Source organism: Geospiza fortis, unplaced genomic scaffold, assembly GCF_000277835.1.
Source record: "Geospiza fortis unplaced genomic scaffold, GeoFor_1.0 scaffold538, whole genome shotgun sequence".
In the NCBI taxonomy this organism is placed as follows: Eukaryota; Metazoa; Chordata; class Aves; order Passeriformes; family Thraupidae; genus Geospiza; species Geospiza fortis.
In genome coordinates, this window is record NW_005054368.1 from 2,374,171 (window position 1) to 2,400,374 (window position 26,204).

At 43.0% G+C, this 26,204-nt stretch overlaps 1 protein-coding gene across 1 annotated transcript in view; it reads right to left on the bottom strand.

Moving 5' to 3' along the window:
- Positions 1–3,138: 3,138 nt before the first annotated feature.
- Positions 3,139–26,204, bottom strand: part of MED13 (mediator complex subunit 13) — a 51,004-nt gene continuing 27,938 nt past the window's right edge. Inside the window, 26 exon segments of the mRNA XM_005424392.3 lie at positions 3,139–3,859; positions 4,503–4,603; positions 5,661–5,834; positions 6,054–6,202; positions 6,391–6,576; positions 6,666–6,824; positions 6,947–7,089; positions 7,520–7,743; positions 7,872–8,063; positions 8,619–8,838; positions 9,456–9,921; positions 10,407–10,596; positions 11,119–11,342; positions 12,447–12,614; positions 14,009–14,925; positions 16,104–16,300; positions 16,711–16,925; positions 17,102–17,192; positions 18,341–18,462; positions 18,788–18,872; positions 19,687–19,903; positions 22,001–22,366; positions 22,368–22,589; positions 24,547–24,657; positions 24,970–25,132; positions 25,978–26,172. Of these exon segments, the coding sequence (XP_005424449.3) occupies positions 3,727–3,859; positions 4,503–4,603; positions 5,661–5,834; positions 6,054–6,202; positions 6,391–6,576; positions 6,666–6,824; positions 6,947–7,089; positions 7,520–7,743; positions 7,872–8,063; positions 8,619–8,838; positions 9,456–9,921; positions 10,407–10,596; positions 11,119–11,342; positions 12,447–12,614; positions 14,009–14,925; positions 16,104–16,300; positions 16,711–16,925; positions 17,102–17,192; positions 18,341–18,462; positions 18,788–18,872; positions 19,687–19,903; positions 22,001–22,366; positions 22,368–22,589; positions 24,547–24,657; positions 24,970–25,132; positions 25,978–26,172 (5,630 nt within the window). The 3' untranslated portion in view covers positions 3,139–3,726.

Genomic DNA, 26,204 nt, shown 5'->3' on the forward strand with positions numbered 1-26,204 from the left:
GGGCGCGGCTCCCGGGTGGCTCCAGCCGTGCCCTCAGGGCGCGGGAGCGGCTCCCCGGTGTGTCCGGCCGTGCTGAGGGGCGCCATGTCCAAACAAGGCCGCGGGCTGCGGCAGCCCAGGGCAGCGCTCGGCAAGGTCCTCACGTCCAGTTGACTCGGAAAAACCTAAAGCTCGATGAGTAGCATCCTGAAAAAGTGACCCTGAGGATTGTGGTAGGTCCCAAATCCAGTTTTACTGTAAATTAAGCTTTACTCCACTGAAAATAAAAAGTACACCCACAAATCATAGTAAAAAAACCCTTTAAGTATGAAGCATAGTCCTGGGCCCTTTACTTAAAAAAAAAAAAAAGGAAAAAAAATAATAAAACAAACAAAATCACCTTCCCAGCTGGAGGTTGCAAGACAGTAACGTTGTACAATGTCACCCATTAATGAATTCTCCAACGAAACCCAGATGAAAACAAGGTTGATGCAGCATTACTATCCCAACAGACTGATATGCGGTGCCGTACTGTTGTGCAGCAAATTATATGGTGCAATAGCATTTTTTAAAAATGTTTTACTCTTATTCTTGAAAGCTTTAAAATAATGCAACATAATATTTTGATATTACAGTATTAACAAATAGTGCTTGATTAAAGACATCGGCAAGTCTTCATAGCAACACACAAAGTTAAAATTACCATCAGAGGTAAATATAGAAATACAATAATCTGCGCCATAACTGACAGCTAAGTAAGAACATAGCTGAGGATTTAAATATAAATCCATTTATCTTTAATTATTTCAGAGAATGTTAGAAAGATCTAAATGTTACAGCTCCTTTTAAAATATGAGGGTTGTTACAAGTACAGCTGGTGGCCTTGCTGGTCTTAGCAACAGGATTTTCAGAAACCAAATCCAAATATTAGTGAGTCAAATGTGACTAAAAGGCTTAAATGCAGTAATATCTGGGTTAAAATATGTATTTTTAATTGGAGTGGAAAGATCTCAGCTTCTTTCCTTGAAAGAGATAAACCTCCACAGCTACTTAAAGCACTGACAGGAACAACATTTTTTTGCAAGGCCGTTTTGGAAATCTGTAGCTGAAATTTTCAACTACTTAAGCTTGTACTTGCTAAACAACCTCGACTTATTGGATTCTGACAATTTTATTTATAAACCAGCTATTATGTGCACTTAAAATAGTTAAATGAAAGTAGCTAACAAAAAAAGTATGCCCAATATAATAGTTGGCTCCGTGGTGCTGGCAGGTTTGATATGTACATTGCCGGCTGTGACTATCACTCCAGAAATGGCCCTTCTAGTCTTTTATAGTGGTTATAATTATAATATTATAATTTACTTTAATTGCATTTGATGGGGGGGGAGGAGTGGGAGACTGGCAGCTTTCACAGTAGGAGTTTCACAGGGAAGGCTGGTCCAGGTAACAGAATACAGTTACACCAACGTTCAGGCAGCTGATTCACTTACCTTTAGGAATACAAGTTCAGATTGAACACAAAACAAAGCCACACCAAAACCCAGCCCTTGGAACTTGGTTAACTGAGCCAGGGTTAGAAATGACCACTTAGCAACAAAGCTCAAAAAAAAAAAGGACATACACTTTGAAAATTCCAGTTTTAGGAGCACTTTTCCACGTCAAAAATGCCAACCAAATGAGAAAACCCTTCTGTAAGACAATAATGTGCCATTTAATCTGCGGTGCATTACTGAGATAAAGTCATGGACAGACCCAGTTTTTTACTCTATTTATCAAAATATGCTAACTTCTGATTGCACTCATGTTGTTCTGAAGAAATGACTGAAAATTCTCATCACCAACTGTACAACTTCTTTATACAAAACCAAAAAAGTTGCTAATATTGTATGTACACGATTCAGTGAGACTGTTCATACGAAAAAAAAAATCACCTCAGGCAGGTCTTTTGCATTTACGAAACAAGATTTTCATGAACACAGTAAGTTTGGTAAATGCAAGCAAATTCTTCCTTGTAGAGGGGTTAACAGCAGGTGCACAAATGGATCTTAAAAGTTGCTCCTTTACAGGTTTAAACCAGCGAGACAGACAATATTAAGACCCAGGACTTGGGTTATCGTGACAGGCTCCTGGGAGCGCTGCAGGAGTTCAGTTTTTCATCTGGCAGTCAGATAAGGAACCCACAAAAAGCATCTGCAGCTGCTCTTCAGCACCCGTAGGGGCTATTTTAGAGCAGCCACAGACATTTGGCATGTGCTAGGAAAAAAGGAAGGAAACTACTGAGAAAAAATGGTGACTGTAGATAGAGGGAGACGTTTAGGAAAGCTTTGTGGTTTGTCAGTCCCTTCCTTGGGGAGGGCAAAGCCTCCTTGGCACATGCCCCAGCCAGAGCCTGAAAATGGGATATGGGGAAGGCCATACACTGATACGTGGGACCTTCACCACAGTGCCAAAAATACATGGAAAAGGAAAATGTTCAGGGTTTCGTGCTGTTTTTTTACTAGTGGAATAAAATCTGAATACCAGAATTCACTGAGAATCTATATACACCACATTTTAGTTAAACACACACCAATCTTAAAGTCAAGATTGACTATTTTTGCATTTGTAAAATGGCTAGAGCTGGGCTAAATCTCAGCCTGGCAGGAGACTTTGGATAAGGTCAGAGTTTTCTGTGTGTTCCGCCTCAGATTGGCATTTTATCACAAAAGTGGAAGCAAACAATGCAGTGAGCACAGTGCCAAGAATATCCAGGGAGCAACAATGCACAAGAGATGTTCTTGTGATATTAAAACTTGTGTCCTGGAAGTGGATCTGAGAATCTAGCCACAGCCCTGAACCATAACACAAACTTCAATTGAAGAGTTTATTCATGTTATTCTCACTACAAGTTAAACCACCTACAATATCACTTATATATTGCCATTGTTACTCTGTAAAGGTGTGATATAAAATGCTGTAAGACCCGGTACCTTTTCAATTTATATAAACACAGTGAACTTCATTACTGTACATGTACTCTGCAACTACAGCTTAGCTGTAAATCCCCCACACACAATGGTATGGACATTAACCCCTCTATCCCCATTAAACTGTACATCAAGACAATACAAATTTACTGTCCCCACCCACCCCTTACAAAAAAATAATACTCTAAAAGCAACCTACTGCAACTTTTAATTAAGACGATTACATATATTTTAGACCAATTGCTTTAAAGCAAGAAGGCAGTATAAACCTTCTAGGAAAATTTTTATAAAAGAGGTTAAGAAATATAAGACAATTTATACATTTAAAAACTTACAATAAATAAGAGATGCAGGCATTTTTGAATACTAAGTACTATAATCCAATACAAGAACATCTTGATGTTCTGAAGCCATAGGTTGAAACTTAATTGTTCCTCGTGTTTCTTCTCATCTCCATGCTTTTAAAATTCATTAACCATGACTGGGTACTATGGCTCATTACTCTTCACAAATACTGTGGCTGGGGAAAAATGGTTAATTTTGCTACTAAAAACGTTATAATACACTTTCTGATCATCATTCTGAAGCGTCCCCCATAGTCAGTGACTCAAGGACAGCAGGGCGATGGGTGCCCCTCTCACAAGTCAGAACAATATTTGCTGGAAGTAACAAGATTCATACCCCATCACAAACAACTTGCACTGAGAAGAATTATAACTTAGTCCTGCAGTGAAATATCCCTTTTCCTCATTTTTGTCTTGCAAAATTCAGATGAAGATCACAGCATATTCATGATAAAGTTATACAACTGATTCAGCACCACAAAATGAATTGGGAGACATGACCGTCTGTCCTGGGTTGCAGGATCACAGGTTAGCCAGGAGAGTGCATTGTACTGTTCCAGAACAAACCTGAAAAACAAACAGCCTTCTGTCAGGCCAGCACATTTTCTCACCAGGATTTTACAGCCCTAATTTACTAGAATCCAGCTTCTTTGGCATCAAAACCATAAAATAGGTTTGCCAACACTCAGAAATAACGTCTTCCAAATTATTACAGCAGTTCAGAGCTAAACTTGCTTTTGGTAGAAAACTGTCACTGTAATTGTCTATTCTTAATTCATACCAAGAGGTTCACATAAAAAAAAACAGAAAAGGAAAAATAATCTGCTGGTTTTTTCAGTTAGCATCCCATGTTTACATGGGTCTGTGCTCCTGTCCTTCAGCACTTCAGATTTTCCACAAGATTGCTGTGCAATATTCTGGTTTAACTATTTCTGTCTTTCCTGCTAGACTCAAACTCCTTCTAGTTTGAGGAATTCATCGTTTTTCAAACATTTTCAGAGACTGGTTAGTTAAAGAAGGGCTTAGAGATGTTTGGTTTTTATTCCACTGTTCTGTGACAATCACTTAAAGCACAGCAATTTATGTGCACTAAGGATATCAGCTGCACAAAGAAAAAACAAAACAGCAGGAAAAACAAACATGCAGCTTCACCGCAGCAGAATTAAAAATGAAATGCACAATATTTTTGCAGTTGATCAGTGATAAATACCTGAGCACATCAGAAGTTTGATTAGAATCAAGTGGATGGGAGTGTTTACTGTGGAGTAGCTCGTCTGATTGCACTGAAGGCACGTGGAGGTGCAAAGAGGCCTGAGGAAGGAAGAAGGAAGCCAGAAGTTACTGCCTGATCAACTACACCACATTTCCTTCCCCCATATTGTTGTAGCTTGCAGGCACCTTCTCTGTCTGATACACAAGCCAAAACAAATCTTATCCTCAGGCCATCCACAAGTTCAGGAATTCTCAGAATATTTCTATTCTCTCACACAGATCTCTGCTAAAAGCACAGTGCTAGTAGTGAAATATATGTATGTATGGGGTTTTTTTAATCCCTTTTCTACATTAAGTGATTATTAAAAACTCAACTCAAGTGGCCCAAGATGTCTAATAACACACAGACTTGGAATTTCAGCTACTTTCTATAGGCCTGGTCTATTTATATTTCATATCTAGAGCTGCTTAGTGTAAATAATAAATCCTCTCTTCAAAATAATATCCTATACCAAAGCCACAGCTGAGTTTAGGCCAAGAGGAGCTGCTAATCCAGACACAAACAAGGCTGCAGAAGATCTATCAGGATCATTAGAAAACAAAGCACAGTATTAGAGATGCTGATTTGTAATATGGAACGTTTCTCTCTATACCAATGTACGGCCTTAAATGTGCCAAGTGTGTCTTGATTGTGCCATAAGGAGATAAGGGCTCAGACAACACCCAGACAGATGATACAATGCAAAGCCAACATGGAGAAAACAGCTTTTATGCTTTGTGCAATCCAGAAAGATTCATTTATTCCTTATTTTACCCAGGGCAACCGAGTTATTATACTGCACTTATGTACCTCCCTCTCTACCACCAGTCCCCACAGGAGCCCAGCCTCAGCCAGAGCTCTGTCCAGGAACTCAACCTGTTGTTACAAAACCCTGGAGCATAAAGCCAGGGAAAAAAAGAGAGTCCAGACTACCAGGAAGAAACCAGGAGCAAGGCAGAACCTTCCCAACAGCCAAATCTCAAAAACTGAATGCACCTGGCCTCTCCTGAAACAAGAGCAGAGCTGTCCCCAGAGACATGCACTGACTTTGGTTTAACCAGAACAGTTTTCACCCCCACACCCCTCAGGCTGCACAAGTCTCTGCCAGAACGGTACCTTAAGAAACAAGGGACACTGATTTTGTGCTTGAGGACACGCTGACCAAAACCAGTCAGGCAATGGACCTGCTTTGGCAGTTGACACAAAATAACCGAGGGCCAGTGGCTGCTGCAGTATATTTGTTACTTCATCGTGAGATTCTGTGGAAAGCAATCGATCTGTGCCTTGACCCTGGAACACAACAGGCAATGGGTTCAGATTAGGAGAGTAGAAATTTAATAGAAATTATCTGTAGCTTCTGAAACACAAAGCATTTGGAAATATCCAAGCATGACAAGACAATCCAATATCCAGGTGATCTAAAACCTTTCATTCCACAAAAGGAAATTACCAGATGGAGAAAAAACAGACAAAACACACACACAAAACTGTATTTACTCCAATAGTTACCTTGCCCATATCACCTCCGTGGGGGTAGTGGGACCCTGGAGAATGCACAGGGGATCCACCAGGAGATGCAGGAAGAATATTTATAATATCAGGATCAAGATCATCTCCAGTGTCTAACAAGTCAAAGATTCCCATTCCATCTGCTCCATCTTGAAAAAAAACCAAAACCAGTGAATTCCTACAATTTCACAATGTGCAGAATATGGCAATACATTCAGAAATAAAGGGCTTTTCCATAGAAAAGGAAATGGTTCCTCAGAATGAACAGTTTATTCTTATGATAGGGCACAGAGTGACGAGGGGTTTTTAGAAGGTGAGAACAAATGCAAATACAAACCATTGTTTGTGTTAAAGGCCAGATCCAGGTTCTCAGTGGTGTAAGTGGATGATGCCACCTGCACAGAGGCAGAGGTGGGGAACACCAGGATGTGGGTGCAGGACGTGTCCTGGGGCGTGTTCAGCTGAGACGTTTGCATGTTCAGAGTGGTGCTGCGCCCGAACACCGAGCCCGTGGACACGGAATCTTTGGGGGAGAAACCAAACATTTCCTCAGTTTAACGAAGCCTGAACTGTTAGTTCTCGTGCCAAAAAAAGAGAGAGTTTCCCAAATACCTGGCATAATAATGAAGGATCCCTGGGGTTCCATGGCCACCAAGCAAGCACTGAGAATGCTGGGGGAGTCTGCAGCAGAGATCCCACACATCCTGCACATGTCCTTCAGCCGCTTGCTCAGGGACTGCAGGTTCCGGCGGCTCAGCAAACAGCTCCAGTCTGAGGGAGGAAATCTCACTAGTGAGGTTCTCTTCCAGAAACAGGGATGGACACATTTGATACTACTGAAATATTAAAGCTTTAAATCAAGCTTCAGACTCTAAAAAAAATGCTGCTGTTACCTTTTAATTCCCCATGTCCTATTCTTCCCAAGCGGCCTATGACAACTCTCCATGGCAAAGAGCTCATCTGCACCAGTCCCAGGCACCATTCCCAGAGTTTCTGGAGACCAAGTCTGCGGGCAGAACCCTTTTTCCTGCGAGCTCTAGAAGAAAGAAAGAAGGGAAAACAAAATTAAAACTGCAACAAGTTTTTAATGCCATGTTTAGAGCATTTTTGTATTAACCTGAACATTCACCAGAGTGTTGGTATTGTAGTCCATCAGCTGCAGCTTCAGGGGGGTTGGGATTTTTAAATTAATCACATTCTAAAACTGACATTAACAGCCAGTAAGTGAGATGGAGAAGTCACATAGTAACACTCAAGAATCACATTAAACTAAACCATGCTCTTCTAGAAATTTAACTCAAAATGATATGCACATAATAGGGAAAATATTCATCTGCTTTAGCCACTTTTGCAACACAGCAAGTCTACAAAAGTCAGTTATTCTTACAGCACCAAACCCAATGTAATTCTTCAGGGGAATGAAAGAAAATACACTTGCTAAAAATGAATAAAAGTTTGGTTCTTACCTGTTTGGTACATCAATATTAATTATGCACGTTTCTAACTGCTCTCCATAGAGGTCTGTACAGGATGCAAGCAGCCACCTCTGATCATGAGACAAACAGTAGCCCACAAAAAGCACATTATACTTCTGGCCAGCTTCTCCAAAGGTTTCTCCCAGCTCTGTTTGCTTGTCCTTCACTGGAGCCAGTATAAAAGGAGGGGTGTAGAGTCGAATACACTCAGGTCTCTAGAAAGATGACAGAGCAGACAATGAAGTTTGGGGAAGAAATTATTCCCAGCATAAAAGATGGTTGGTTGATAAGCAGGACCTTCCTCTGATCTGGATAATTCTACAATCTCATGAACAATACTCACATCAGGGCTCCTTAGAGCAGTTTCCATGGCTAACCCTGGCCCAAAGCCAGTTAAGGTTTTCACATTGGTGGAAGTTGGGAGAGGTCTTCGACACTGAGTGAAAGCTGAAAATGCCAAAGATTTTAAATGCTGAGTGTAAATCTGCCGGTCCTCGTGTTTCACAGGCTGCAGCAGGTACTGACATGGGACAATCTGGAACAGAGGAGAGGAGAGAAAAAGAAAACCACTTATCAATCGATTAAATGGCTTCTGACACAGTATTTGGTACATTGCTTTTTGAATTTTACTTTGCAGTCAAATTTCTTCCAATTCTTCCAAAGCCCTGTGGGACTCCAAGAAATTATTCATTGAAATTTTCTTCAGAGGAAAAAATAATTTATTTACAAGAGAATCTTAATGATTCCTCCAAAAAGCTGCCCTCTGTTAACTGGTCCTGCAGCTGGAGGAGCTCTGCCTGTGGCCCAGCAGGGTCAGGCTGCAGATTCCAGTATAGGACCAGCACTTCACTCATCACTGGAGTGGGCATCACATTTCCTCTGAGATAAAACTGATGAGTTTGGAATGTACAACAGGATTCAGCTTTGGTTAATAGCACCCAAACTGCTCTAAAAGCTATAACCTGATGGTTTAACAGCTGGAGAACTGTAAGTAATGATTGTGAAGGAAATGAAACTTTCACCTGGAGGGTGTTACTGCCCCCAAACCCAGCCAAAGCCAAGGATACTCTGTTTGTTTCTGTTGGCTCACCTGCACAGAAATGATGTTCTTGATGTGGGGAGGAAGAACCTGAACCATCTCCAGAAAGCAGCGCAGAAGTCCAAGTGTCCACAAACTGGATGAGCTGCTGTTCTCATCCTTTTTTTCATATGTGAAAGGATCAATTATGTAAACTACAATTGCAGGTGGATAGGTGATAGCATGTGAATCTCCATCTGTGGGGACTCCGACTTTATCACGATCCATAGTGCTGGGAATAAAATTTTGAAACCAGTTACAAACAGCTGAGTTTTGTAAAGATTAGGTTTTACTTCCAAACTAGATCAAATTGTCAATTATTAATCTGAAAGAATCAACTGTGGTGTAAGAAACAGTCTTTTTATGTCATTTTTGTATAGGAGCTTGTCAGTAACTCTGAATCCCTTTTCTTTCCTTTAGCCTTCTTTATTACAGCAGCTCAACAGCTCAACTATTGCTTAACTGGGGAACAAGAATATCTACAGTAAGAGCTGTCTTCACCACTCTAACTTTGATTACAGAAAATAGAACTCTAAGATGGTGCCAATTATCTATCTCCCCCTCCTTCCCCAGCCCTTTAAAATATTGAAGTGAGTAGTTTGGTGAATTTCCTGTCTTTAGAGAGAGAAGAAAAAAAGGAAGTTTATTTCTGTACCAGAGCAGACACTGAGATGTAATTAGAACTGCAGCTACAACTGGAACCAAAAGGTTCAGCTCCACCACAACTGAACTCTCAATCTCCCTTAAAAGCAGCTTGGTGAAAATAAATACAGGGTTTTTACTGAAGGGGTAGAAGTTTACGTTAGTTGAGCAAATTTTTCAGCTGAAGGTGTGATTGCAGTTCCCCACCTTTCAGAAACCTCTGGATGGGGCTGTGCAGGTGCTGCAGCTGTGTCTCCAGACATCCCTGCTGTTTGCAGTGTTGGCTGTTGCTGCTGCCCCCCAGTTTGCCCATTTGGGACTGGCGCAGCCTGGGCGGGCAGGGAGGCAGGAGTGGTGTTGTTCATATTGCTGAAGGGTGGGAATGAGGAAGGCTTGCTCGTTGGAATGCCACTGCCCAGGCTGGCAGAGGAAGAGGATGGGGCAGTGGTGGTCAGGGTGGAGTTGGCTGTGGTGGCTGCAGAGGACATGGCACTGCTGGAGGTCACTGGGATGGGGCTGCTGGTGGGAGCTGCGGGAGCTGACGATGGAGTGTTGGGATTGGCAGCAGGGGCTGTCACTGGGGGCAGAGCAGAGCCTGCCTGGCTGGAGGGAGGGACCAGGTTGGTTTGGGAAAGTAGAGAATTGTCCAAAGGCTGAGAAGCAAGATAAGGACCTAAAACCAGGGGGAAAAAAAAAAGTATAAATTTTATAATGTAGCTGTTTTGATGCTCATGTCACCTATGTAAGTCTACAGTAGTAACAAAACAGAGCAAACCTCAAGCATACATTTTACCTCTCAAATTTAACATACCTGTATTAAATTTTCAAATTCTAATATTTTTATAAGAGCCTTTCAGAAATACCAAGAAATCTGTTTTTAATATAACTTTTTTCCAGATGTCTTGAATTGCTGGAAATCACTGCTACAGAATCCAAGTCACCACTACAAGAAGACAACCAAAGTCCCTGTCAGGCAGCCACTGCCATTCCCTAAAGGCATTGCTGGATGGTAAGAGGCCATTTTAGCACTTACTCAAATTCAGTTTAAAACCAGAAAACTGCCCTTACCAATAAGACAATAAGCCATGATTTCTTCTTCTCTATTGCAAAGGACTAAGTGGTAATTGTATGAAATAAGGAACATTAAAAAGGTCATACCCAGTTCATATCTGCAAACTTGAGCATAGAGTTTGAGTTTGGAGAACGCGTCGTTGTTGGCATTGGCTGTCTGGGAGAACCACTCTGTGACCAACTTCTCTGACAGCTTCTTGGAGGCTGTAGGGCCAACCCTCATGATCCCATCAGGCAGTAACTTACAGATAGGTCTGTGCTGACCAAGCCTGCAGGACTGAAAAGGTAAAAAAAGACCTTAAAAGCTGCTAAATATCACACAAATTATATATCATAGAAAGGCAGAGAACTCTAATTTTATTTACAATATTCCAAAGTAACATTTTAACTCTAGAGTCCCCCCAGTAGGAAATGCTGAATGGTGATTTTATGAGTTACTGTCAGCGTTTTCCTAAATGCAAGAAAACCAGGTTGATAATAATCGACTCTATAATCTTCATTCAATCCAAGCATGTAATTAATTAATTAAATGGAGGTAACACTATGGCAATGCAGAGCTTTTGCCACCGGGTGGCGTTTATCGGATGGGAACGGCGAGTACGGAAAGGAAGGGGAGCAGCACGAACAGCCCTTATCTTCCAAGTGCCCATTCCTAAAATCCCTCGGAGCAGCTTTCCCAGATACCATTCTGAGCAGGCGTCGCTATCAGCTCCGACAAGCCTGATAAGTCCTTATGAGCACGTATTAGAAACAGCCTTTCCCAAATCCATTTCAGTGCAAACTGCCACAAATCCTGTACCTCGTATATTGCAGTCAGATCCCTAAAGAAGCTTTTGGCTCCGTTGAGCAGAGCCTCGTTCTCCGGGCACACCACGACGTAAGCGACGTCTCGCTGGGATCCGTACGGCTCCAGCATCAGCCTCTCCCAGTAGGGCAACGCAAACGGAGACAGCACCAGGAAATCGTAATCGTATCCCAGCAAAAATGTTGGGATTGGCAGTGGTTCTGGGGACTCATCAGTTCCTGGAAAAGCAAGGCATGTTTTTAAGCAGAAAGCTTAAAATTAACTTCAAGAAACATGAATAGAACGGCCTCTGGTGTTCCCAGCATCTCACAGGAAGGAGCACTGGCTATCAATGGAATAGTTCTCATTTTACAGATCCAAAGTACAGGATCCAACCCTCTGCAAAAAACCCATCAGCTGATTGTTTTTATTTGAAATATCTCAGGGCCTCAGGAAAAAGTTCCACAGAAAATAGAACTCTAAGATGGTGCCAATTATCTATCTATGTTTTATATTTCCATCAGTACACGGGCAATCAGGAACAGTTCTGCACTGTCCAGGAAGCCTTTTCCCACAGAACCAAGGCAATCAGGGACCAAAGACAAGGAAAACAATGTAAATATTCTAAGCCAATGGGTAAAGGGCCAGAGAAGGAAACAAACTTAAGAACATGTAAATGTATAATTGCCGTGTTCTAAATATAGCTACAAAAGATCTGCTGGTGAAAGGTCACTCTCGTAACACAGTGGTAAATCAATCTCATATGCTAATTAAGTCATTAAATCGTGAGTGCACAAAATTCACCTTCTATCTGTAAATGCATCACATGTTGGCCATTCCAAACATTTATCAGAGACAAGACGCTGAGTAACCCTAGATCTTGAGCACAGTTCTGACAGTACTGAGCAATAAAGCACACTGTCTCAAGCATTTCAAAATCAGTATTTTTAACTCCCTATGTTTAGAGTAATTAAAATGGGGTGAATGGAAAAATTTTGAGTATAAAATCTGAGCAGTTACTCTGTTTTTAACACCAAACTCATCTTTGCAATTTCAGTCCCTCACTGCGTGAAGTGTCAGGTGTATACAAACAGTGCAACTGAAGCTGTAAATTTTAAATGCACATCTTTAATTCATTGCCTGTTTTAAGGAATATAAATATTTTCTCTTTTCTGAAGAAAAGAATTCTCCTCTGTCTAATAAGCTCTCGCTAGTTTAAAGAAAGGTCAAGTGCTGTTCAGAATTCCAACAGGCTGAGCAGCACCGGTTTGTGTGGATGGAGCAGGGGAAGGAGGTTGGGAAGGAAGGAGGTTGCAGGGAGCAGGATTCCACGGAGCCCTTACCGTAGGAGCCTCTCCCAGCCATTTTGTGGAACTGCTGCCAGGTGAGGGGTCCCTGCACGCCCCAGGACCGCACCGTCCGCTTCTTCTGGATGGCGTCCTGCAGCACGGGCTGCAGCGAGAGCAGCATGCGCAGGATGTCCTGGGAGCACTGCATGCTCACATCCACCACTGCAGGGACACAAACGGGGTCAGGGCAGCTGCACAAGCAACAGCCAGCAGCACAAACCACCTCCATTGCCAACATCTCTTCTAAAAACACCTGCAGGCACCCAGAGGCTGGGATATAGAAAGGCGAGCGCAAGCGGATTTACAGTTCCCCCTCTTCCCCTGACAAAATACACAGATGGATTTTTTTCTCAATTTTGTTTTTTCCTCTAGAGTTTTTCCCATTGAAAGGCTCCCATCTTATGAGTTAAGCTAAGGGAAAACACCCTAAAATAAAACCAAAACAAACAAAAACAACCCAAAACCCCCCAAACAAGTTGTAGAAGCCTGAAACTCCTGGATTGCCCCTCCCAAAAAAGGCGGATTTGCAGGCTGCCACCCAGTGCTCATTTCAGAGAAGTCAAGGGAAGCCTCGAGCAGACTCAGCCCATTTCATCCAGAGCCACCACTGGGCCATTTCAGGTACAAGGATTTAGAATGAAAAGCTGACACAAAATTTGGCATGGCTACTATTTCCAAGTCCTCTCTTTTAAAGTATCTCTACATCTTTTTATCCCAAACATCAGTCACAGTAACACAGAGTCTTCTCCTGTGTGCCTGAAAACATCAATTTATTTACAGTCTGGGTTTTGCAAGTTAATCCCCCAGCAAGGCACAGGAACCTGGCTGTGTTCTCCCAGGATTCCTCCTCATCTTCACTTACAACTATGAACTGCAGCTACCTGTAATTCATAACTTTATCTTTCATCCTAACCCTGTTAAGAGTTGCCACTTGAAATTCTATTAGAGAACAGTAAGCAAATACACACAATGAAGGTGTTCCAGGAGACACTGCATCATTAGTCAGGCCCTCGAAGGAAAAATCCAAGGATTTCTGGCAGACTCAACACACAGTGAAGGCTACAATAATGCTTTTTTTTTGCCACATGTGCCATTAACCTACTGCCCCCCTCTCTTCCTTAAAGAAGGGGGGAAGGCAACTGAATCAGAGCTGTTGTTTAATTCTGCCACAGTGGCATTGACAATAGGGTCACCACTAAAACCCTTCCTACAGGCATCAATCATTCCAGAGCCTCTGGAGAGCCACTCACCAAAAGCTCTTTAAAGGATAAACCTGGTGAAGTGTTGTGGACACTGACAGTGGTCTCATGCTACACTTCAGATATATATTGGGAATTTACAACTGAGAGCAGCCAAGGCCTTCCTCTGCTTGGTGATCAGCGCAGGACATGGAAGGGCTGGGTATTCTGAACACCATCAACCAGAAGTCTGTACGAGCACACAGGTGGCAAAAACAGCATACAAAATCCACAAAGGAAAACCACAAAAAAAGACCCTTCAAAAACAAAACCCCAAATAGGTGGACAAGTAGAAAATAAAATGTTTTCAATATTTACCATTTCTTTTTGACCAGTGGTGCAAGCAAGTAGTTTTCACAAGTGCTTCATCAACTTTCCCTCCTGACATATTGTCCATGAACTGCCGTCCATGTTCCAAGGCTAAGTAGCAGTCATTGCAACAATCCCTTTCTTCTACACGTACCAGGTTGCTGACAGCACCAACTTTGGCCACGGAGTCTTGGTCTGCTGCTCCAAAGGGTGAGAACAGGTTGGTGCATTGATCCTGCAGCAACAGTATCAAGTCATCGGGCAGTTTCTCGGGCTCTTTCAGCCCTCCACTGCCGTGTTCAATGGAAGTAGCTCTGAGAGCCTCAAAGCGTTTTTCTGCTTCTTTGCCGCACTCCGTGTTTCGCCCCAGAATATCCAACTCATCTTCAAGAAACAGCCCGGAACTGTTGCCAAATTTTCTATTCATAACAGCACTGAAACCACAGGTACACCTATACTGGGCCTCTTGTGTTGGATCAGGAATGTAAACTCCAACGTCAGCACCTTTGATGTTCATATTGCAAACACAAATGCAGCAGCTGTCGAAGTTGCAGTCCTTGAAGAGGTTCATGACGGACTCGGAGAGGATGAGGTTCACGTACAGGCTGTGTGCCTCGGGGATGGAAGGCACCGTCGCGGGCTCCACCGAGTTCAGGGGCCGGCACGTGGAGGGGGTGGAGGCCGGCGAGTACAAATCTGAGTTCTCGTATTTCACCGAGCCCTGGGCGCTCGCGGGCCCGCCGGCTCCGCGGGGCGTGCGGGGAGTCCTTGGTGTCCTGGGAGTTGGGAAGCGAGGGGTGGAGGGAGAGGGGAGGATTCCAGCCCCACCATTGCTGGGAGGGGCACTGCTCGGGGGCATCCCAAACGGAGTGTGGGTCTGGGGCGTGTAGGCAGGGCCGTACTCCTGGTCCATGGTGCTCCCATCACTGACGGCAGCCGCAAGAGAAGGAAAGGCTTTAAGTACACAACATCATGCTGGGTTTGAAGTTTAAGACTCAGATTTCTAAAGAAGGACCTTCCTAATTAATATTTGCTTTTTTTAAGCTAGTCTTTCATAATCCACAGTAAGATTTTCATTCCCTAAGGAACTTCAAGAGCGTTTGTTCTAAATGACTTTGCAGGACTCCCACTGACAGCACCATTAAAGAATCTCTCCCTGCCTCCTTTTGTCTTTTCCTCTGCACAAAGCTCCCAGGAAACAAGTGTGGTCAGAATAAATTAGAAATTCTGTGGTTGTATGGAGTCTAAAGGACACCTTTTCATTCATGTTTTATTTACATGTTGTGTTGACACACACTAAGAAAACAGACCAGGTCTGTTGACAGCAGATTCAGCTGAATCCACGAGGAAAGTACCACCTAGAAAGGTTTAACATTTTCTTTCCTAAGCACCTGAGTATCTCCAAAAACTTGTAGGGCTAATGAGACCTGGAAAGATATTGCTAATGAGTAACAGAAGCAACATCAGTATTTGATCCAAGATTTAGTATTCATAAAATCTTATCGAGAAATACATAACACTTCCTTGCTGCCTAATCCATTTTTACCAGCTACTAATGCAGAAGAGAAAAAGAAAGAAATCTTTTCCTCAAGAAGAGCTGGCAGCAAGACCATCCCTACAATAAGCAGGGTACAGAAACGTCCCCTGCAGTTCTGCTGTGACCAGGCCCAGTCACACAGCACAGGAAATGTTTTCCTACTCCCAGCACCGCTGAGTTTACTGCTACTTAAGAAAATAATTTAAGAAACAGCAGCACCACCTACTAAGGCCTTCCAGCACTGACTACACCACCGCAAAAACAAAGTCCCAAGTTTACATTTATCTTGATTGTTACCATCTTCATTACTTATTAAACCTGGACTTGCACCATTAAGCTTCCCCAAGAAACCTTTAAAGGAGACAACAAATAAAATGTATGTACAGTTAAGGAGCTCTCTGAGAAGAGTCTCCTGCAGTAGGTTTAGCCAGAAGGACGTTCTTAAAGGCTCTTGTCGGTTGTATAAACACAGAGTATATACAAATATTCCCATTACTGATTGACAAAATAAATATTTAGGGGTGGCAAAGTGAGCACATCACAAAGCTGAAGCCCCCAGGGTCATACCCATCTTTGATGAAAGGCATGGCAGGGCCTGGAGGAAGCAGATCCAGCTTTCCCACAGTCCAGCTCTGGCGGTAAATGCATTCCTCAGGCAGCTTGATGGGAGGAAGACACTGGCTGGGAAGAGTCTTCAGTGGTGCAAACATGGAACATCCCACTAAAGCTTGACAGTTCTCAGGTTTATAAACATAAGAATAATCCTGGAAGTCACACATGGGAAAGCATTAGTGTGTAAATTAGATCACTGCAGCAATGAAATGATTCTCCAGAAAACAGGACTGAGTTCAAGCAGCAGTTCCTGAACCCAAAATCCTGACACAGCTGCAAGGGAAAGCTAAAATGTGTACACACAATATTCACAATACACCAAAACAAACCTCAGTGAACTGCAGTGACTGAAAGGCATTTCTGCAGCTCACTAATGCCTACTCAGGTATTACTCTCTCTAAGTGGTAAAACACTACATACTACAAAGAATATTACCTCCCCCAAAACAATGCAGGACAAGTTACAAATTGTACTTCACCTCCCCCCATTCCTATTCAGATTTAAGTAATGAACTGGTCAGTAATCAGCACAAGCATTGATCAGGGCTGTCAGCACCACCCACCTTGATTTCAGCAGGTTTGGGGCTGCAGAAACCTTCATCCACTTCAATTCTGAACTGAGCTCCCACAGTAGAGCTATTCCCTTCCAGCACTGTTCCTCCAAGTGTAGTGTCCATGCTGCCATACTCCTTATTGTTCATGTTCATTGGAGAAAACCCCATAATGTGTTGTTCCAGTGAAGGGGGAGTTGGATACATTTTATGGAGATCTGCAGTGCCTAATTTCAGATCAGAAGCAGACTTTAGAGCATGAAAACTTTCTGAAGTGTTTCCCAAGTCTCAAGATTTTGCAAACCAAATGAAGGGTACATTTCCAAATTGCCACAACATATTAGAGTCAAATGTTTACAGCTACATTCTCTTTAGGCAAAAAGAAAACACAAATAAATCTTACTTATGCATGAGAGTGGGTCTAGATTTCCTGTTTTTGCCTCTTTGCAGTTGGATTTGTCATCAGTGCCGTTCACTGTTCGTTTAGATCCAGGCTAAGAAAGAAGCATTTCAGACATAAACACATGTTCATGTTTCCTGCTAACAGGAAATCTCACCTGCACATACAAAGCTGAAACATTGTATAATGTTTAGAAAAATTAAAATAGCTCAGAAGCCTAAGGTTGGGCTTACACTTGTTCTTAATTCTTGGAATCCAGAGAAGCTCTCCCAACAGGTCACAATGTTATTGAAGGGAAAAACCAGTTACAAAATAACCCTCATCCTGTTAGCAGACAGTAAAAGAAGCTAAATTAGGGCTGCCCACAGTCTACCAGAACAAACCACAACGCTCCCAGAGCCATATTAACATCACTGGTATTACCACAGGAACAGAAAAGACAAACACAAATCCTGCAACAAGAAATACAGGGGAAAAAAACTGTCAAAAGTAAAAGAATAAGAGATCTTTTACCACCTTTAAACAGTTCAGATGTCTACAGAATGTAAGTGTTCGTGTTTAAGAGCAAACACAATTCCTTGACATACTGATGACCTTTGATGGCTGTTAAGATCCTTCAGCCCTTACTCAGCTCCAGCTCCCATTAAAGTTGATGGGCATTTTGTCTGGGTAAGGGGATTTAGGATTAAATGTGGAGCAATGCACAGTTCAGAAAAGACAACTGATTACAAATAGTATTGAAATAGAAACTAGAAAGATAATGGACTCAGAGCCATCAGACTGCAAGAGAAACTGTTCCAAGATAATAGCTGCTGCAGACAAGCAGCTTATTTGGCAGAATGTCCAGTGTTTAAATGCCTTTTCTCTTTCAGAAGTTGCTGTTTTGTTTCAATATTACCTTGATGAAGCAGTTAACCAGAGCCCAGACCACAGGAAAAGAACACAGTAGGACCTGCTGAATCTGTACAACTCAAACTAAAGGTATGTTCAGGCAGCACACACTGTGGGGATTGTAAGGAAGTGAGATCAAAAGGTTGTTCGCATCAAAAATCTGCCTGCATGAGTCAAGCAGAGCAGTCCGTTTGCCACCGAGGGGCCACAGCTCTTGTTTGTGTGAATGTTTTGCAACCTCTCCTACAAACACCACCAAAAAAATCAAACCCCAAACCACAGAAGGACAAGAGTTGTTCCTTGCCGGTTTTTTTAGCTGGCACCTGCCAGGACTTTTTGCACATCACTTACTGTGAGTTCATCTTCATCAGAATTGAAGAGATTGTCCAGGTCAGTGTAGGACACCACCAGGTCTGTCTCGTGGAACAGGCTGGTGGAGGCCGTGCGGGCGTGGGCAGCCAAGCGCTGGGCATCTGTGGGGAGAGCAACAGCACAACTCTGCCACTGCCTCTGCATGAGAAACATCACTAGAGAGCTCTGCCCACAGCTGGGGAAAGGAAACCAAGGGGGTGAGAGGGACTTGGTTCATCTCATCCATCTTACACAGAGGGGAGGGCCCTTCCAGTTTAGATTTTATAGCCAGTGTTTGTTTGCAAGGTGCAACAATGAAATGTTCCCAGCAGACTGAAGGGAAATACAAACCATAAACCACAAAACTGAGCAGCCTATTAGAATCTATTGACTATTCAAGACATCATTAATATAACACAAGACAGGGAGGAAAAAAAGCCTCTTTACCTTGCTTGACAGAAGGACTAAACAGAGACATTGCATCCTCTCCTTCATGGGATAGAACTGAAACACTGGATGTCCCATCCTCAGCCTATTAAAACAGGAGAGAAAAGTTTGCTTAAATTAATGAGTGGGGTGGGAGGTATTTGATGTCCCTGTGAGGATTCTGTGCCTGGAGAAGGATCAGGTTCTCATTACCCTGTGAGCTCAGCAGGGCAGGCTGGGGGCTGCTGCTGGCTCAGGGGAGCAGAGCCTGGGCTGCCAACACTGGGCTTGTCTGGGGATAAATTTACAAAGCAAGCTGTGGATTCTTGCTACAACACCTTAAGGAAAACCCTTGCTATCAGATGCTACACATTAACTGTACCAGTTCTTGAATGGAATGCATTCACACACAACTAATTCTAATAAGCAGATTTGTTTCATAGACAAGTCCCCAGTGCAGTTATAGTTTCTCCTTTTCTGTAGGTGCCCTTCTGCTTTAAGTACAAGTCTCAGGTAGCTGCACTAATGGAATAAAAATTGCAATTCATTGGCCAGGGAACGAGTCAGGGCTCACCTCACCTACCCCCAGACCTTTCCACTCATGAACAAAGCACTGGCCTTGTCCCTCCTCTCTCCCCAGGCACCTGCCAGCACCTGTTTCCACAGGGAGGCCACTGAGCCAGACTGATCCAGCAGCTTTTTCCTCATGAGCCCTGATGCAATGGCACCACCAACGTGCCAAAAAAAATTTAGGTGTCATTAGAGACATGCTGCTTAATTTCATTGATCATTTCTGCTGGAATATAATTTGTTTTTTAATTTGCTTCTAAATACACGAAAAAGGGTTTAAATTCTATCCCATGCCTAAGGCAATTTGTTTTAATCTCATCACTGATTTGAAGCCTCACTCCTTTACTCACCTTGTGTTTCTTCCCCACTTCCCTCTCCATGTTCTGCCTGTCCTTTTTACTGTCAGGAAATAGGAATTCCACATCTCCATCCACAAAGGCATAAGGATCAATTTCAGGTTCCTGGTCAGCTTCCGTTGCTACAGCTGTTAAATATTGGTTTTTACTCTGATACTGTTGCACCAGTTCATCTGAAACCTTCAAAGGTTTCCTACATTGCACCATTAATCTGAACAGAAGAAAAATAAAAATCACAAAATCATTTATTTAGCATTTATTACACGGAATTATTTCTGCTATCACACAGCCTTAACAAGAACAACCTCATCTTTCCACTTCCTTCCTTCACAGCCCAGCTTCAGAAAACTTTTGGGGATGAAGATTAAATCATTACTCATTTAATATCACCTCCTTCCACACATCAGATCCAGCTGTGTGATTCATCCTCCCCTCTCTCCTCAAGCACTGTCAATTCACATAAAGATTAGTAATTTATCCCAGGTCATGGCTGTCATTTGTTATAAGGCACAAATGGATTCAACTCTCCACATCCACTAAAAGAAACTCACCAGGCTAAAGAATTACTCACTGCATTCCCCAAAAAAGCCCAAGCAATAATCACAAGTAAAGCACACAAATGCCACTGTGCTCAGGAGCCATTTATATCACTCAGATCAATACAAATGAAGCTTGCAGCACACCAGTAACTAATTTACTAATGAGAAAATTCTAACCACATTTGCCTTTATCAGCATTTTTCTTTTGTTAACATTCTGAGCCAAAACTGGAGCTGGTAAGTACACAGAAATTCAGGTTTTCTCTCTGAAGTGTTGGTTTCACAAATGTGGCATTGCACCAGGAAAAAAAAGACACTGGCAAGGAAAAAACTGTTCTGATCATGAGCTGTAGATGTGCCCTGAACCAGCTTTATTTTCTGTACCCCAACATACAGAAGGCACCAGGTGAGGAAGGTGCTCCCTCAAACCAAATGAGAAGTTCCTGCACTTTCCTCTCAACTACAGAAAGTTTGACTTTGTCAAAGACACTTCCTAGAAACAAACTGTCCCAAAAACATCTCACAGCCAAAAACAATGGCCAATCCATCCATGCTGCTCTTCCACACTCAATAAATCAGTTTCTAAATCCTGCAAAAATTGCCATCAGGAAAGGAAAAATAAAAAGGCAGAAGAAGAGATGGAGATTATTTTCTAGGAGTGGGGAATTAAACACCTCTGCTGTATTTTTGACCAGCAGAGAGGAAGAGAAGTTAACAGCCAGATATCCCAGGGGGAAAAGACTGTTTTTGGTAAGTTGTCAAATCAAACTAGGAAAGACCATGTCTTGAAGAGACAAAAGGAAACATCTTTACTTATCTACTGGGCTGAAGTGAATTCAAGGCAAAGGAAAAAAAGGAATTAAAAATACTATAAATGTACATCTTGAAAGAATCTCTTAAACAGTGTCCACAAAGAATGTCCAGAGCTGTGTGTGAGCACAGAGCAGCAGCTACACCACATTTACTCCTTCTCCAGCTTTCCTACACAGCCATTCCAGTGCTGCCACCAGTGGCTTCCCACTGCCAGCAACGGGACAAAAACCAACTCCAGCCTTCTGTCCTGTGAGCAGCTGCTCTTCCACCCCAAATTCAGCACCTCAGCTCCTAAAATTAAACCCAAAGCTCTCAATTATTTGATATTGATCACAGTAAGTCTCCTTTCACCTGAATAAGAAAATTTAGATCAAAAAGAATGGACAGAAGTGCCTGGATAGAGGCAGCTCTGGGTGCAGCCCTCAATTCCTCAATGCCAGCCCTGAGCTCAGGTTTGTCACCTCTCCTCAATGCCAGCCCTGAGCCCAGGTTTGTCACCTCTCCTGCACCCCCAAGCCCAGCTGAGCTGTGCCTGCTCTGAAAAGCCCTGTGAGCACCTGCTGCCCCCAGGGACCATCCATATTTTTCTTCAAATAATGAAGAAATCAAATACTGAAGTGAAAAAGTTGTTTCATTTTTTTGGGAGAGGGGACAGGAGGGGGGAAAGAAGGAACTTAAGTCCCTAACAGGCATCATTTGGCTGCAGATTAATTTTATACTATAAAAATAAATATCATTGCCGTCACCTAAATCAGAACTAAAATGAGAAAAAGCTGGAAAGTCTTGCTACAGATCTGACTGGGCTTTATCCTCCCATTTCACAAGGATTAACTTCTTGTACCCAGAGTTGTGCTCACACCCTCAGCATTTCTGCTCCTTCCACTGAGAACCTCCTGCCTCTGGCCTTCCTGTTCCCTCACTGCTCGTGCTGTTACCCCAGGATCAAGCACCACTTACTCTGTAACTGATGTTACATTTTCCTGTCCAGCAGGTATTACTGGATCATCTCTCAACTTATCATTTGGAAGCTGGGGCGGTAAGAACTCCACATCCTTTTTCTTTGGAACTTTATAATACTTCCAAGTCGTGTCAGCTTCATCCTCCTCCAGGTTGACGGCAGTGCCCACGTACACGGTGGGCTCGATGACCTCGGGGAAGGCGGCCGGGAAGGGCTGGGACAGCCCATCCAGCCTGTCCTCCATTGCTTTTGTGGGCACTAAGGGCTCTGGAGTTGGCATCTGGTAGAAATGTTGACTCTGGGGCGTGGAGGGGGCTTTGGGCACCCCCTCGTCGGGGCCGTCGCAGGGGTGGGGGCTGAGCGGCTGGGGCAGCCATCACCAGCCTCTGACTCGCTGACTCTGCCTCCATGGCAACATCATCACTGATAGATACACGATGATGAAAAGGAGTCAAAGGGCGTTTCTGTGGCTTATCCCCTTTGTCTTGCTTCTCATTTGTCTTGTGCTTCGGAGCCGCCGGCTGCTGGGGGCCCACAGGTGGGGCCTGCCCCTGTTGACCTGAATTTCTTGGTTTGAGATTTTTGTGCCTGCAGAATTAATACAGGGGGAAAGACTCCACATTAATCTTTCAAATATGTCTGTGGTGTTCTTTTTCACTAGATAAGAACCTGCTTCTAGGCCATTAAACAGCCTGTGAGAGACAGCTGAAACCAAAACTGTTCCAAAGTGAAGCTGCCCCTTCTTTCTGACCACAATCTGAGTGACTTGAGCAGCACTGTATGATTTTAGAATACCATTTTTAAAATTGTTACATCTGTCCTACGAGCCAAACACACAAATAATCCTCAGAATTAAGACAGTATTTTATAACTGCTTTAGCAGAAATAGATTGTCACATGAATACCTCATCATTTGTAACTTGTGCCAGCACTGATGAATCAGTAGAACAACGTAAGAATTAGTGAATGGCTTCTGGAATTCAAACACTGATACCAGCCAAGAGAGCTGCCCAAGCCTCACTGGGTTAAGGACTGCAAAATTAACACCAAGAACCAAGAAGCCAAGCTCACTCCTACTAAAGCTATTTCCAAGCGATTACAAGGCTTTTGTAGCTGCTTACTTACAAATTTAGCAAGTGTGGGAAAAGGAAAAACACAGTGTCTCAACTGCATTAATACAGCTGGGTCTGCTCAGTGTAAATGCACTTGAGCTTAAACATTTCATCTGCAAGTTCAAGATGCCAGCTTTCAGGATCATCTGACAGAATGAGGCACATGAAATGCTGAAGTGTAGAATGAAATGTTTATGATTAAGCCATTGAACTGCAGGTACATGCTCAGTGCCTGGGAGTTCTTTGCCACTCTTCCATTAGCAAAGTTAAGAAGCACTTGTATTGAAAAAACAGGATTAGGCAGGGATAAAAGGTAAGAGGTATCAAAATCTATTTTTACTTTAAACTCTTACACACATCCACATGTTTTTCTCCACTTAGAATTCAAAACACGTGGAATAATAAGGGGGTTTAGGTCTTTGCAATTTCTCTTTAGGCAATTGCATATTTCTAATACACACCTCACATAGTTAATTGACTGGTTTGCTCTTAACTAGTGCTATCATAGCTAAATTCTCCTTGAAAAGAACATTTAATCCTCCTCCACACCCCAGCTCTTCTCAGGACACAAGTATTTCCACAGAACTTTAACCAACCATTTCAATAAGGGAGTTTAAAAAATGCATTTCTCTCAAAATGCTACATCCTCCAGACAGTAATTTTTTCCTAAGATACCAATATTCTCTGCAAGGTAATCAGTGTAACATTTAAATCAGAGAAAGTGTTTAAACCTATTGCAACACTTCAGTCACCTAAAGATTGATATTCTGCCATAAGTACAGAAATTGAGAATTCAATGAAATTAATGTTTCCATTTATTTTAAATACCTGTATTAACAGTCTGTGGCATTGCAGCCTCAAAAAAGGCTGTATTATGTTGTTTTTTTTTTTTAATCTTAGACATTTTGCCCTTTGTTTTGATCCCTTTTTTCCCAGCTAATATAAAAAACACACACTGGCATCCACTCCCAGAGGAGCAGTTTTCCAAACAGCCACCCATGGAATGCCACCCTTCCCAAAGAGCAGGTCTGGGGGGTTTATTGCTATAACAGATTTCTCCTTCAAGGCTAATGCCACAGCCCTCTAGAAGAGGTGCTTAAATCCTAAATAAACAGCATTTCTTTCCCATTCCTGAGAAAGCTGCCCATGAGATGGTGACTGCCACATCCACATGGAATTCCAGGGCTCAGGAATTGTCCCTGCACTGGCAGCAGCTCCCCCCAGCCAATTCACTCCACTCCCACCTCTGCAGTAACTCCTTGGGCAGAATTTCAAGACCTCCAATGACATTTAGGAGAGGAGATACAAATTTTGTTCCAGCTTTCCTCCAAGCAGCTCCTGCTTAATTACTCCTGCAGGAGAGATCAGGAGCCTCTCCTGAGCACTCGAGCCCGGTGAACATCTCTGGGCTGTGCCTCTGCCAAGTGCTGTACCTTGAACAATTGCAATTTGTCCTCTGCGTGGCTTCAACAAAATCCCAGGATGCCACCTTGTCAGCTGTCTCCTCCTCACACAGGCCATTTGATGTAGCAGAATACTTCCTCCTAGGATTCAATACCAGGAGAGTTATTTGGGAGCAACATATGTTCTTCTCTTATCTTCTGGCAAAGCTCAAGAGCAGTTTGGTGACAAGGGATTCGGCAAAGAAAGGATAAATAGCCTTTTCCTGACATATTAAACTGAGAACTAAGTAAATCATTCTTAAATAGTTAGGGAAAAAATGAACTTCTTTAGAAATGGTTTATTAGAAGAGTAAAGTACATTCCACCAGCAGTCACAGCACCCTTAACAGAACTAATTGCTACAAGGAACACACAAAATATTGGTATTTTTGGCTTCAGAGGATAAGTACATACTTGTTCTGTGCTCTGTTCATGTTGCACTCTTGCCAGACTCTGTCCACCACTTGGTTGGCCAGTTTTCTGGGGATTTTGCCACCGTGATGGCTGGTACTGTCCGAGATAAATCCATCTGAAACTGAGGAAAACTTCACCCATTTCTGGGCAGACTGAGCATCAACTGAAAAGCAGCATCAGAGGAAACAGATTCAGGCAGAGAGACAATGCAGTGTCTATCACTCCAGTCCAATCACCAGAGGAAGAAAAATGACTTCTTGACTCAGTGTTAGGAAATAAAAACACACAAAAAGTTTAGGAATATTAGCAGATTATTACAGATTTTAAAAAGCACCATAGATGTTTATGTTGTAAGTAGGCTGGATATGCTTTATCTTTGATGAAAGTGACCTGAAATAAAAAACAACTTGAGCAAAGTCAAGATTATGATTTTAAAAAAGGGTCAAGCTTGGGTAACAGAAGATCATGGAAGGAAAAAAGAAACAACACCTCTTCTGCACAATAAAACTTATGTAAATGTCACCTGAAACTATCAATGAGTCTCAGCTGCTGTGACCTAAATGAGCTCCCCATAAGCCCTGCTCACACCCAGGGCAGAGGGCACACAGCCTGACTGGAAACCAAACTACAGCCAATCTTCCTGGACTGGGAGAAAACATCACCTTTCACTGACGGCTGAGGGCACAGTGGGGTTATGGAGCTGTGTCAGAACACAGGCATGCTCACAGAGGGGAAAAAACCCCAAAAACCTCCCCAGAGCAACCCAAAGTACTGGTAACAACCCCAAATACAACAGCAGCTCTCATTTCAGCAGCTTACAGCAGAGTTTGAGTTCATTTTGCCCACAGCTGGTGCCATCAGTTTTACTATAACAAACGTAGGACTACAGAAATGTGGTTTTCCCTCCCAAGCCAGCTGCACACGGAGCCCCTGAACCCCCTCAAACTCTGCTGTGTTAGCAGAAGCCATGGGAACAATTCCCTGATGCAGAAACCAATTCCTTCCCACCTGTCTGAACCTCCTCTGGGGACGTGGGTGGCGTCAGGGTGACGGAGGACATGGCAGGGTCTCTGGTGGAAGCAGGCACTTGGTGGACCCCCAGGCAGGCAGTGGAGCAGTGGGGAGCCCCCACGGAGCTGGGAGCAGGGATGTCTGTCTGAGGGACCAGCACGAAGCACGCCGGGTACACCATCCTCACTCCAGCTGCAAGACAGGGCAGGGCCCACTTGGTTACA